At 50.3% G+C, this 14,146-nt stretch overlaps 1 protein-coding gene across 3 annotated transcripts in view; it reads left to right on the top strand.

Moving 5' to 3' along the window:
- DAP3 (death associated protein 3) overlaps window positions 1-14,146 on the top strand; it is a 28,012-nt gene that overhangs the window by 6,633 nt on the left and 7,233 nt on the right. For all 3 annotated transcript variants that reach the window (XM_039251393.1, XM_039251395.1, XM_039251394.1), the window contains exons 2-4: window positions 7,346-7,399; window positions 10,349-10,471; window positions 12,440-12,541. In XM_039251393.1, the coding sequence (XP_039107324.1) occupies window positions 7,355-7,399; window positions 10,349-10,471; window positions 12,440-12,541 (270 nt within the window). In that variant the 5' untranslated portion in view covers window positions 7,346-7,354. The remainder of the gene's footprint in view (window positions 1-7,345; window positions 7,400-10,348; window positions 10,472-12,439; window positions 12,542-14,146) is intronic.

The raw sequence follows: 14,146 nt of genomic DNA on the forward strand, positions 1-14,146 counted from the left end.
AGAGGGAAGGTTCTTGAAGGAAATTACAAGTGCTGGTCCAGGGAACACGTGGCTGGTAAGAAAGCTAAACCGCCTTCCTGCTGATACAGAGAAAGTGCAGGACGGAACATCGGGTATGGCGTACCCGGAAGCCGGAGTCAGGCCCAGAGTGAGGCCTGGACCCACTTCAGTCTGTGGAGGCCGAGCAGTGGGGGAGGCTGCAGAAAGCCGGCAGCGGCTGGGCGGCGAGGGCTCAGGAACGAGCAGCCTGCACAGCAGAGAAGCGGCGATAAGCAGCCAGTCAAGGTGCAGAAGCCGCCGCGAGTTCTTGGGAAGACCTGGCTAAGAGCATTTACACAGGCGGCCACGCTAACCATCAGATCGCCCGTGTAGACAGAACAGCCTCGTATTGGAAGGGGATGCCGTCTTGGGCTCTCGGGGCTCAACGGGAGGCGCCAGTGCCCGGTTCCGAAGCTTCAAAGGACAGATGGACTCTCGTTAGGGGCAGACGCAGCTGGTGACTGTGAGCTGAAGTTGATGCTCGCTGACCATTCCCCAGATCCTGGGGCCCTTAAGGACTTCAGTAAATCTTGGGGTTCCTGAGTGGCTTGGTCAGTTAAGCATCCAACTCTTGGTTTCTGCTCAGCTCACCATCTGATGGCTCCTGAGTTCGAGCCCCGTGTCAGCCTCTTTGCTGGCAGCACAGAGCCTGCTTGGAATTCTCTCTCCCTCTCTCGTCCCCTCCCCTGCTTACACTCTCTCTCTCTCTCAAAAATATATAAATTTTTAAAACTTAAGAATTTCGCTAAATCTACTCTGTGCCCTAGGAACGGAACAATAAAGCCTGGGTGACAGCACATCTGTTCACAACATGCGGGACTGGATGTCTTAGGTCTGCCGTTGGGACCCGCTCAGAGAAAAGAGCCCTTCCCCCACACGGTTGCTCGTTAAAGATACAGCTTTGTAGTTCTGCGTGTCTAAAATTTTTTTAAGTAGAAACTAAAAATACTACAAATGGTTTCCACTTGCAACTATTTATCTGTATGGCTCAAAGTTTCCAGTATTGTGTGTACAGAATAAAAGCTGAATTTCATTTGATGCTGAATAAGAAACTACAACTTGGTTTTGTAATTTTTAAAAAATTCCAGTCCAGTTAACATACAACATTCTATTAGTCTCACATGTACAATTCTGTGAATCAGGAATTCTGTACATTCCTCAATGCTCATCATGAGAAGTGGACTTTTTTTTTTTTTTTTTTTAACATTTTTGAGGGAGAGTGAATGGGGGAGGGACAGAAAGGGAGACACAGAATCCGAAGCAGGCTCCACACTCTCAGCACAGAGCCTGATGCGGGACTCCGCCTACTGAGCCACCCAGGTGCCCCCATGATTAGTGGACTCTTAATTCCCTTCACCCATTTCCCCCGATCCCCCCACCCCTCGCCCCTCTGGTAACCATCGTGCGTTCTCTGTAATTAAGATTCCATGTTGTGGTTTGTCTCTTTTTCTCTTTGTTTTATTCCTTACACATATGAGTGAGATCATATGGTATTTGTTTTTCTCTGACTTACTTCCCTTAGCATTGCACCCTCTCGATGCATCCATGCTGCTGTCGGTGGCAGGACGTCCTCTTCTTGTGGCTGAGTGATAGTCCATTGTGTACGTGTACGACTTCTTTATACATAGCTTAAATGTTTAAAATTGTATACTTAATGAAGTTTTTTATGAAATAAAGATATCTACAAATTGAAATACAGGGTTCGACATTAATAAAAATTGACTTTAATAATGTTTCTTTGCTAAGATCAGGATCAACAGATAGCTGCACGAATGAATGATTGAGGCCAACGAGGAAGAACTCTGGCATCATGATAGGAATGTAGGCTCTTCAGTCCAACAACCACGTCTGCCTCCAAGAGTCTCCATTTTTTTAACAGTACCGTGGCTTCCATGTGTCACAAAAATTGTGATTTTGCGGCTCCTTCCATAAAGAGGTCAGCTCTGCTTTCCACCCTTTGTATCTGATTTGGCCTAGAATGGGCTGCAACGGAATATGACAGATTGCTGGTTCTGAGCCCGGTTTGAAGAGGTCTTCAGTGTTTGGCTCGCTTGGGCTTTGGCCACCGCTATGACAAGTCAGGCCACACTGGTCTAGGATGAGAGACAGTGTGGAGCAGAGTCTGTCGTCCCAGCTAAGGCCACCCTTGATTGGCCGGCCACCCCAGATGCATTAGGACCCCACCAGCGGTAGCCAAACCTGGGCCACAGCAAGAATGAACCGGCCGGCAGCCGTAGCCTTGTAAGCAATAACAAGTTCTCATTTTAAGCCCCTGAGTCTGGGGTGGTCTGCTGGGCCGCAGCAGCCGGTACATGGCTTCAGCAGGGTGCTGTGATGGCGAGATGACACGGCGCGTGGCGTCTCACACGTAGGAATCCCCACGTCTCAGTTTCTGCTGTTGCCATTTTCATATGGCTAACTAGGGGCCCTTTTTAATAATGACTTTATTAAGATTCACAAACCATAAATTTCAGTGTCTTTAAAGTATACAATTCAGTGGGTTTTTGGTATATTCACACAGCTGTGTAATCACTGCTACCTAATTGTAGAACAGGCTCGTCACTCCGGAAGGAAGCCAACCCGGCAGTAGTCACTCTCCGCCCTCCCCGCCCCCATCCCCTGGCAGCCACTGATCTCGTTTACTGTCTCAGTAGATTGACCTGTTGTGGACATTTGTCATGTAGTAGGACCAGAATGGAGCACACAGGTGGTCTTCTGTGATCCTGTTTGCCTGTAACGAAGGATTCATCCCTGCTGTAGCATTGGAATTTACGGGAACTTCATTTATTGTGATTACTGAATAAGACTCCCCACCCTGGGTTTTTATTCATTCGTCACTTGATGGACATCTGCATTGTCCCACATGTTGCCTATTAGAAATAATGCTGCCGTGAGCATTTGTGAACACGTTTTTGTGTGCACGTATGTTTTCATGGCTCCTGGGTGTATAACCGGATGAATAGTAGAATCGCCAGGTCATTTGGCAACTACGTGTTTAATCTTTTCAGGAGCCGTCAAACTCTTCCAAAGTAGCTGGCACCATCTTACAATCCCATCAGCGACGTGTGAGGGTTCCGGGTTTTCTACCCTCTCCCAACACTGTCTGTTCTGATTTTAGCTGTCCTTTGACTGTAATGTGTATCCCATTACATTTTTGATTTGCATTTTCTTAATGACATATGGTGTTAAACACCTTTTCAAGTGCTTCTTGGCCAACATATATCTTCTTGGGAGAAATGCCTGTTTAAATCCTTTGTCTATTTTGAGTTTGATTGTCTTTTTGTTGAGTTGTAAGGAGTTCTTTATATGTTATGGATACAGGTCCTTTATCTGATATGATTTGCAGATATTTTCTCCCATTCTGGAGTTTGTCTTTTACTTTCTTCATGGTATCCTTTGAAGCAGAAATTCCCACTTTTGATAAAGTCCAAGTATCTATTTTTATTTTTGTCAGTAAGAAAGCATTGCGTGATACAAGGTCACAAAGATTTACTCCTATTTTATTTAAATTTTTTTTAATGTTTATTATTTATTTTTGAGAGAGAAAGAGAGCGAGAGCATGAGGGGGATGGGGGCAGAGAGCGAGGGAGACACAGAATCCAAAGCAGGCTCCAGGCTCTGAGCTGTCAGCATTGAGCTGGACACAGGGTTTGAATCAGGAACCGCGAGATCATGACCTGAGCCAATATCAATAGTCAGATGCTTAACCTAATGAGCCACCTAGGCGGCCCTGACTTAACATCATTTTTCAGTGCAAAGGTCTGTGATCTCAAACATACTCACACATTTGTGGGCCGTCACCACCATCCGGACCAATAATTCTTTACCTCTTGTACTATCAGTCAAGTTTAATAGGAAATCTGCCCCTTAATTACTTTATAGTAATAAGCAGTGTGTTTAATTTGTGTTCATGCGAAAGACATGAAAAGGACTGAAAGGATAAATCAGTACTCAAATTTTTCATAGTACAAGTAGCTCTGAGCCTCTATGTTCCAATGCCCTGATTTGTGTGTGCCTTGATAAGTAGAATGAGCAAGTATTCCTCTCTCCTGCATTCGTTTGGCCTGCTGATAAGATTTTTGCTGCAAACAGATATTTTAAAAGACCTGGGAGATGTGGTTTAGTCCAGGTTGTTTGCTTTGAAATCAAACTTTTGAGATTCCCTGCCCCCCCCTTTTTAAAGTAACTTTTGTTATTCTTATATAAGGTGTGTGTGTGTGTATATGTATGTAGCCGTTACTTTTAAAAGCAGTGGGGAGGGGCACCTGGGTAACTCAGTCCGTGCAGCATCCAACTCCTGATTTCAGGAAGGGTCATGATCTCATGAAGTTGTGAGATTGAGCCCCGAGTCAGGCTCAGTACAGAGCATAGAGCCTACTTGGGATATTCTCTCTCTCTCTCTCTCTCCCTCCCTCCCTCCCTCTCTCTCTCTCTCTCTGCTCTTCCCCTCCCCCATCCCCTTTTTAAAAAAGCAGTGGGGAAATATTGAAGGATTTTAAGCAAGACTCCAGTAGAAAAAAATGGATTGGAGAAGTTCATGGCTAGAACTGGGTAGACCAGTTACAATATGGATGCAAGATGATAGTGGTCTGGTATAGAAAGCTGGTCATGTTTTCCTGATGAGCATTTCCTGTTCTGCCTAAATCATGGTCAGAATAATGGCCCCGATGACCACAGGCCCACCTAGGAGAAGAATTGACCTCAGGACCCTGTCATCTGCTCTTTTCTCTCTGGGACCCAGCCCTCCTCCAAAGCTGTAACCCACAACTGTCCCTTATTAGTGGTTGTATGGGGGGATACATTGGGAAGATCAGGGAAGCAGGGTGTTGGCGTGGGCCACACATTGTTGGAGTCACTTTGGGGTCCTAAGTAGTTTTGGAGTAGAGAAGATCCAGGTTGAGTGGAGGGCTTAGGGTTGGGAGTGAGCTGCTGTGGCCTGGCGGTTAGCTGTTGTGGAAGGGGAAGACGGTGCTGGAGGCAGAGCTCAGGTAGTTTAGGGCACAATTCAGAAGAGTTGAGGTTAAGAACATCGAGCTGGTCGGAGGTGGGCACTGGGCGGTGTTGGGCACCACATGGTGGTCAGTGTCGGGGGGTGACGGCTGCTGGGAGGTGTGAGTTGCCAAGACCACCCCCAGCTTCTCATTCCCTAGGAGGACTTCGAGGTCAGCAGAGTCGTACTTCGGCCACGATGCATTCCGGCGGAAGGAGGCCGCGCTGGATGAGCCCAGGGGGAGGCGGCTGGCAAAGCCGAGCAGACGAGGCACGGCTGCCGAGTCCTTTCCGGGTAGAAGCACACAGGGCACAGTTCCTTCCGCAGGTTGTGACTGTGTGCATGAAGTGTTGCCGCCAGGGACACTCCTTAAAGGCACGGTGCCTGGAATTGGGGTCATGTAGCCTTCATTTGCTCAGCATTGCTGAAATTCCAGATACCCAGAAGGAAAGCAGGTGTTCAGCCTAAACCATGCATGCTATTTGTATAGTGTAGACGCAGTGAGCCACTCCTCCCGTTTATGGGGTGCTGGGGACCCTCCTGCAATCCAGGTTCCCGGCCGGCCGCTCAGGGGCCAGCAGCCCGAGGCCTGGCCGTTCGCCCCTCGGCGCAGTCCTGGCCGGTGGCGTGGGAGGGGTGTGTGGCCATGGGACACAGGGTTCAGAACAGCCGAGGAGCAGGAGACCACAGGGGCCTCCCGTCTGCCTGCGGCCTAAGGGCACCATCACCGTCAGGCCTGGGTGCTCGCGCACGGCCACTGCCTGCTCGCCCAGCATCCAGGAAAGTGCGGTCAGTGTTGTGCGACAGCATCCTGGGGCTCCAGGACCGAGTGAATTTGGGTTAAAATGAAATACCTTTCCCTGGTTTTTCTCAACGACTTCAAATATGAAACATGCAGTGTGTTGTAATCGTTCAAGAAATGAATGGCTGTTCAGCGTGTCTCCGATTTCTCAGCCAAGGAGGTGGGTGCATCTTATGACTAGTTTGCATTCACCCAACTCCTTTTGGGAACTGCTGCTTTATAGACAGACCGCTGGTTTTCAAACATGGCCCGGAGCCCTGGAGTGCCACGGGCAGAAGGGACCCGCCTCAGTAGGGACCATGCCCGCCTGGCCCATCCCTGGGTGTTGTGCGCCACGCGGCCTGTGGAAGCACATCACGTGCTTTGAATGACTGGTGGACTTGAAATTCAAAGGGGTTTGTGTCATCTCTTTCCTGGGAAGCCCCCCTCCCCCCCAGGACACCTTGTTCACAGGGTCTGACACACAGCAGGCTCTCAGTCACTGCTGGGGCTTCAAAGATTTTGGCTGTAAGAAAGGTGAAAATTACTAGCCAAAAGGAGGTGAAGAGTTACCTGGAGATTAGATTTAATTATGTTATATTGAGAGTCGCATTTAAGTATTTTAAACATCTTTCAGCTCTCAAGATTAGGGTTATTTTTCTGAGATATTTCCAACATACAAATGAATTTAAAAAAAAAAAACAAAAAACCACACAAGATACAAAAGTAATGCCTGTCCCCATTATCCGGCGCGAGAAATAGATCATTCCCACTCTTGCTGTCCGTTGCACAGTCCTTCCCTCCGGTCTGAGAGTCAGCCGTGTTCTGCGGGTGCTGATCCTTCACCCGCCTCTCTCTTCGTGTATCACTACGTGTATGTGTGGTCCGCAGTGAATGAATGAAGTTTTACATTTTTGAATTTTATATTAATTACATCATGCTGCATAAAGCAGTTTATACGCAGTGTTACTTTTTGAGATTCATCTGCCGTGCGTGTAACTGCAGCTGCCCCTGTGATTGCTGTGCGGCCGCCCACTGCATGCCCACACCGCCTGTACCCGCCCCTCCATCAGTGGAGATTTTGGCTTTTTACAGCTATTGATGATTCCTACTGTAATGTGAATGGTGCTATACATATTTCCCAGTGCACATGCGTAAATCTTTTCTAGAATAAATACCAAGAAATAGAATACATGAGTCATAGACCCAAATACTTCCCCCTTTATAAGATAACGCCAAATTCGTTTTCCAAGATAATTGTATTTGTGCTCCCAGTGACGGTGTCCCCCCGGGGCTTCCCAGCCTCTGCGACACATGCTGACTGCAAGGGAGCGCTCCATGCTGGCTCTCACGTCCATTTCCCCGATGTGTGATGAGGATGAAAATCTTTCCATGGGTTTACTAGCCATTTGTCTCCTTTGAAAAGTCTTCCTTGTGTCTTCTGCCCTTTTTCTTTTTGTCAGTTTGCAGCCATTCCGGATGTGTTCTAGGTACAAATGCATCATGCAGGTGACTTTCCCTTTTCACTGTTGCAGATTGCAGCGATGATGCTGAGCAGGGTGACGAGGCTGATCTCCGGGGCCTGGCAGGTGAGTCCTGACTGACCTCAAAGCTCTGTCACGCTGTCTGTGGGCGGGCTTCTTCTTTTTAGATGGGTCCAGTGTTTCCAGAACGAAGTCTCTGGAGAACTTGGGTTGGCCCGCGCTTCTGATTACAAGTTCCCCTCCTCGGCCGTGCACTTGGCTCCAGGCCGCCCTGCATACCTTCAGGTGACAGGTATCAGTAGAGCAGCTGTGCTCGAGATTCACCCGGTTGTTGGAGGATTAACGTTGAATAAATAAGCTTGATTGCAGTTCTTTATTAACTTTATTAATGTCTAACTGGATTAATGATATGGTCCCTTAATGAAGCATTAAAAGGAAAATGAGTTGCTGAGGCACTTGGGTGGCTCCGTTGGTTGAGCATCAGACTCTTGATTTCAGCTCAGGGCAGGATCTCCCCATTCATGAGATCAAGCCCCACGTAGACTCTATGCTGGGCGTGGAGGCTGCTTGAGATTCTCTCTCCCTCCCTCGGCCTCCCCCTCTGCTGCTTCCCCACTCGCACTCATTCTCTCAAAATAAATATTTCTTTTAAAGTGCCCAAAATGGAGTCACTTATAAAAAATAAGTTGCTTATTTAGACTTTTAGCATCTGACAGTTGAATAAAATAATAAATCATACATAAAATAGACCATCGTGTCTCTTTTCTTCTTGCTTTTGTTTATTGAGCACGTATTTTCTCAGTAGCTGCCATGGGGGCAGGTACACAGGATTCTGAGGGGACTCGCGCGCCATTGACGGTTGTGGCGTGTCGGGCATTGGTTACGTGCCAGGCACCGTGCTAAGTGCTGTGTTTCCCCTCATCTGCGTGCGCGGCCCCGGAAGCAGGGATGTTGCTGCCTCGCGGAGGCGGCAGCTGAGGGCTGGGAAGGAGAAGCCAGTTGCTTGGGGGAGACATGCGACGCCGCGGAGCCCGGCTCCCTGGCCTGACTGCACCGCCGCGGCCGGAAACACTGTGCCGCATTGCCTCGTGCGGCCCGTGTTCTCCGGGAGCTCAGGACCCAGCAGCAGAGTCCCCAGTAACTGGGGGCCCCCGGGGAGCCCCTCGACCTGAGTGCTGACGGCTGCGAGCCGGGCCGGGAGGCCTGTCACCTCCATCTGCTCTTTCAGTTACAGCTTAGACGGTCTGAGGGGGGCCCTTCCTGCCGGGGGGGCTGCTCTTCCCAGGGCTCATGTGGAACCCTGTGCAGGAAAATGAGCCATCGTGAGAGAATCAGATGGGAAAACGTAAAGCAAGGCCCAGCAGAGGGACGGGTTCTGGCCTCAGCTGATTACGTTAAAGTAGACTTTGTTCTCCCTCAGGGGCAGACAAGGCAGACCTGGTTCCAAACTGCAGTGAGAGGTCAGGGAGGATTTTGTGCTTTCTGTAGATTGATTTAAAGTCCCCTTGATTCGGGGTCTCAGTCCGTTGGGTGTCTGACTCTTGATTCCAGTTCGAGTCATGACCCATGGGGTGTAGGATCAAGCCCCATGTCAGGCTCTGTGCCGCATATGGAGCCTGCTTGGGATTCTCACTCTCCCCGTCTGCCCTCTCCCCTGCTCGTGCGTGCTTACTCCCTCTAAAAACCTGAGTGCTGCTCTGCTCAGGAACTGCACGGGGCTCATCCTGGAGCCGTGCGGCGGTATGCAGAGGTGGTGGCGCACATGGCCGCTTGCCCGCAGACACAACACCATCTCGGCGATGCCAGGTACCATGTTGTAAGAAGTAAGGAATCCATTTTGCTAGGTTTTAATTTGCTGCAAAAAGCAGTTAACTAAAAAAATAAAATCCTAGGATTCCTGTAGAAACACCACCACCTTGTGGCCCTGGAATATCTTTAATTTTGTGTTTGCCCCTCTTCTTTTTAGAGACCTGACACTTTGTCTCTGGTAGGACTGAGAGAGTGGAGCAGGTCACTGCCGGGGCCTGTCATTCAGGCGGCCGTGCTGAGCCGGCCCTGAACTCTCGCGGGCTTCACAACGCGACACCGCCTGTGTCGTCGGTGTTCTGTTCTGTTCTTGCTCCCGCCGCGTCCCCGAGACAGTCTGTGGCGAACACGGGAAGCGGTAATGTGGGTGACGGTCCGCCACGTGGAGGGGCCACCCCACAGAAGGACGCCCGTTTGGGTTCCACGACAGCTTTCTAGCTCGTGTTTTTGCCTCGAAGTCTTGCAGCGGCTTCCCTCATATTCCCAAAGATCTGTCTCCCAGCCAAACACTTAACGTGCAGCTGGTCAGGAAGCAAGCTGACCCCTGCCCACATCCGAATCAGACTCGGGGCCCCTGTGTGGTGGTCGTGGCCGCGGGGGCTTCAGCCGGCCTTTCTCGTCGCTTTCTGTGTAGACTCCCCGTCCCAGCCCTGCAGTGAATCTTCTCATCCCTTTGGAAGGCCTGTTATCCTGAAGCCCAGTTTTGGGGGGGGTCTCCAGCATTTTCTCAGATCTGTCTCTGAAATCTCACCCCCCAGCCCGACCACTCCTCAGTTTGGGGTGTCTGTGTGCGGAGTTGCCCACAAGGTGATCTCCTTCACCCCTCATTATACACAACCAGAGAGGGTTCTGGGGCACAGCCAGCAGGGAAGTGGCCTGACACCACCCAGGAACGCTGAACTGACCCCCTGGCAAATGAGAAGTGGGCGGTCCCAGCCGCTGACCCTGGCTGTGGACGAGGGCACTGCAAGAGCGCCTTGCCCCAGGCTGGCCGTGGCCGTGGCCGTCCTGTGCTCCTGAACGGTCCCCGGGAGACTTGTCTGCCTCCACGTGGGACAGAGCCCTGCCCCAGCAGAGCCGCGACAGAGTCCGAGTATGAGGAACGGGATTGGACTTAGAGAATTAGGAAACTAAGCATTCTTTTGACCTAAAACCAAAATGTGTACCAGTGTCCCTGTTGTGGATGTGGCTTGAAGTCTGTTTGTAGCAGGCACTAACTCAAAAACGTGAAAATGGTTTTTTTTATAGTTGGACCCAGGACGCTTTTTGGACACGGGGTCCCAGGGCTCCCGAAGCCTTGCTGCTCACCCAGGTAACCAGGCCCCAGATGATCGCCCCAGAGCGGTTTCCCGCACCAGTGAGAAGGACCCGGTGAGTTGCTAGCGCCTGTGGCGCTTTTCTTCAAGTCTTACAGTGTGTGGCTATCATCCTCTGTGTCGGGAAAACTGAGAGCCGGGGAGACCAGGCAGGTCTCTGTCCCAGGCCCGGTGACCTAACACATGGCGGGCCAGGCCACACAAGTTTGCTCGTGCCCAGCATTTTGCCCGCCATGAAGCGGGTACACAGTAAACACTTAAGTCGGAGGTCGTCGCTCTTGCTGGTTGACAGACTTCTCCTTGCTGATGCCTTGCTGACTCTTCCAGGCTTATGAGCCAAAGTGGTCTCTGTCACAGCTACTTAGTTCTGCCATAATTGAGGGAGGGGTGTCTGTGTTCCAGTAAAACTTTATTTGCCAAGATGGGTAGCAGCCATAGTTCACCAGCCCGGTATGGAGAGTCCTAACGAAATCAACCTGCTGGCCCAAGACCACGTCGTAGGGCGGGTACAGAGCCCGGTGTTCCCAGTAGTCTCCCTGGGGCTATTTCCCACCTTCCTGAGTGCATTTCCTAGTGTCTGGAAGGGAACTGACTCGATGTGCGGAGAACAGCATGGAACGTGGTGGTGACGGCAGAAGTGGGGGCCCCGGCAGTGCCCAGGGTCGCGTCTTCTGCCACGGGCCCCGCCAGGCCGCTGATGATGTCCGCTGTCCTGCCCAGCACAATGGGAGCCTCTCGTTGGCGCCGTGAGTCGTGTGCTCCGGGTTTAAGCGTGAAGGGAACCCACGGTTCTCCTTTTCTGTACCCGGCCTGTCCCCGAGCCACCCCACCCCGATGACGCTGTGCACGCAGACGGGAGAAAACAGCCCGGCACCCAAGGCACCGTCTTGGCGGGGTGTGTTTACGTCTCCAGTTCACCTGCTTTGGAGGCATAAAATCAACTGAATGAGTGAAGGAAGCCACTGAAGTGTGTTTGAGCTCTCCCGGTAACTAGTCTCTTTATCTTGGGTCCTCCGGGGTTTCTATGGAAACAGCGGTATGCAGATGATTGGGTCACATGACTGGACCATCTCCATACCCGGCACAGAAGAATCCAGATGGCGAGGACTCACTTACCTCCACATGCAGGGTTTACGTTGCTGAGCAACTGGCTTCGCCATTTGGGCCAACAGCAGCTCTATATGCACACTGTGAATTTGGGGGCGACAGTCGGCGTTGTTTGTCTAAGAAATGAGACAGCTGGGACGCCGGGGGGCTCAGTCAGTTAACCATCCACTTCAGTGCAGGTCAGGATCTCACGGTTCCTGGGTTTGAGCCCCACATCAGGCTCTGCACTAATGGCTTGGAACCTGGAGCCTGCTTCGGATTCTCTGTCTCTCTCAAAACAAAAACTGAAAACAATTTTAGGGGCACCTGGGTGGCTTATTTGGTTAACTATCCAACTCTTGATTTCAGCACAGGTCATGATCTCACAGTCCGTGGGTTCAAGCCCCACGTCAGGCTCTGCACTGACAGCATGCAGCCTGTTTAGGATTCTCTGTCTACCTCTCTCTGCCCCTCCCCTGATTGCGCTCAGTCTCTCTATCTCAAAAATAAACAAACATTTTGTTATTTTTTTTAATAAACATTTTAAAAAATATATTATTTTTTTAAGTTTTTTATTTCTGAGAGAGAGAGAGGGAGACAGTGTGAGCAGGGGAGGGGCAGAGAGAGAGGGAGACACAGAATCTGAAGTAGGCTCCAGGCTCTGAGCTGTCAGCATAGAGCCCGACACGGGGCTTGAACCCACAACTCATGAGATCATGACCTGAGCCAAAGTCGGACGCTCAACCGACTGAGCCACCCAGGCGCCCCTAAAAAATATATATATTTTAAGTCAAAAAAAAAAACGAAAAATGAAAAGACCTCTTTTCCAGCCCGAGAGATGAAGTTTCGTTCACACGGTCTAGCAGGCCCTTTGCATCTCAGTGTCTGTCATTCTGTCTGTGGCCCCGTTACACCTGTTTGCGTTTTTGCTCCGCAGGCCAGGCACGCGGAGCAGCACGAGGGTCTGCACTACGACATCCCCCTCCAGGACATGAGGACGCTGTTCCCCCACAGCCTGCCGCCTCGCTTCTCCATGCAGGTGCCGGGGGGCGGGGCTCAGAACCCAAGCTGCTGAGGGGGGAGGGGGGATGAAATGGGTAGAAAACTGTAAAAGATGAAATTTGAATCTGAAACAGATGAATTCAGCTATTGATTCTCTTTTGTAAATAGCACTGTCACCATCATTAAGTCCCTGTCTGTGACTAACCACCGGGAGGCAGATAGGTGTCCTCAGATAAGCCTGTGACACTGTTTTCCTCGTGTTACCCACCTAACTGATTCCTAGAAATGGTGGCATTCAAATAATTTATAATGAATTTAATATCTGCTTTAGCCAAACCTTCGGAGAATGATCCCCACGTTCTAGAAAACAGAACCATGATGCAGAGCCAAACAGAAGTGATACTTGGATTAGATGCATTTTTGTTCTTCATTCTCCTGGATTTTCAGAAAATGTAGTTTCGTGGTTGTAACTTCAACCCAAAGATGTCATCTTGGGTTGCTTTATAGACATTGAAAGAATTCATGATGAGCTGCAGGCGTGGCTTGTGGCATGACTGGTGCTTTTGACTGATCCTGCTGCGTTACTCTCCTTCTTTCTGAAACACCAGGCCTGATGGCGCAGGTCGTCTGTAGCTCAGGAGCCAGAGGACGGCGCTCGTTCCGTGTGCTTCGTTCCCAGGGATTAGATGAGACCCTAGGAGGGAGCTCACTCTAGACCATGAACAGCCTGTCATCAAAGCTGTTAAATTGGGGCGAGGGGGGGCCGGGGGGCGGCGCAAATTTGGAACTAGGGCGTCGCCGGAAGATGGTCTGTCAGGGCCCTTGAACCGTTCACAATGAGGCCTCTGACTGGAGCGCTGTGCGGGCCCAACGCTGAGCGTCTCCGGTTGCTTCCAGACCGGCCTGACCACAGTGCTCCGCAGGGAATTACTCACACATTCCTTCCATGATTTCCATTTACGTGAAGCGACTCCTCCCCACTGTTTGTGTGCTGTAGTGCTGTCATATTGCCTAATATGGCGTTTCTGTTTTAACATCTGTATCGTGGTTTTGAAAGTTTCACTTTCCATTAAGTTTGAACTTGCCTCTCAAGTCCTTCTCCAGTCAAGTTGTGTGGTTAGGATTTCTTCAGAAAATATCCACACAATTTTAATCCTTATCTGGTATACTTGTGAGCAGATACTTGCTGGATATTTGTTCTTGTCAGTAGACGGTATTAAATACTTTATGTGCACAGTACTGCACACATATCTGTGCTTCCCAGATTTTTCCACCAAAGCATTCCTGGTGACAAGAGACAAGAAGGGATGGAACTTTCTGTGTCAGCTCTCGGGCATGTCTGTGTTCCCGTGTGTCCGGCACGGGCTGGGCAGCGGCTGGTCACACCTGCTCCTGAGCGTCACGTATATGTTTCTAGAGAAATAGCCAGATGGTTCTAGTAATAAAAACTAGCTAAAAATAGATTTAAAACAACATCTAGGAGCACCCAGGGGGCTTGGTTAAGCGTCTTGACTTTGGGCTCAGGTCATGATCTCACAGTTTGTGAGTTCAGACCCCAGAGTCGGGCTCTGTGCTGACAGCTCAGAGCCTGGAGCCTGCTTCGGATTCTGTGTCTGTCTTTCTGTCTGTCTGTCTGTCTGTC

This window comes from Hyaena hyaena, unplaced genomic scaffold, assembly GCF_003009895.1.
Source record: "Hyaena hyaena isolate Hyena2069 unplaced genomic scaffold, ASM300989v1 scaffold_385, whole genome shotgun sequence".
NCBI classification, from domain to species: domain Eukaryota; kingdom Metazoa; phylum Chordata; class Mammalia; order Carnivora; family Hyaenidae; genus Hyaena; species Hyaena hyaena.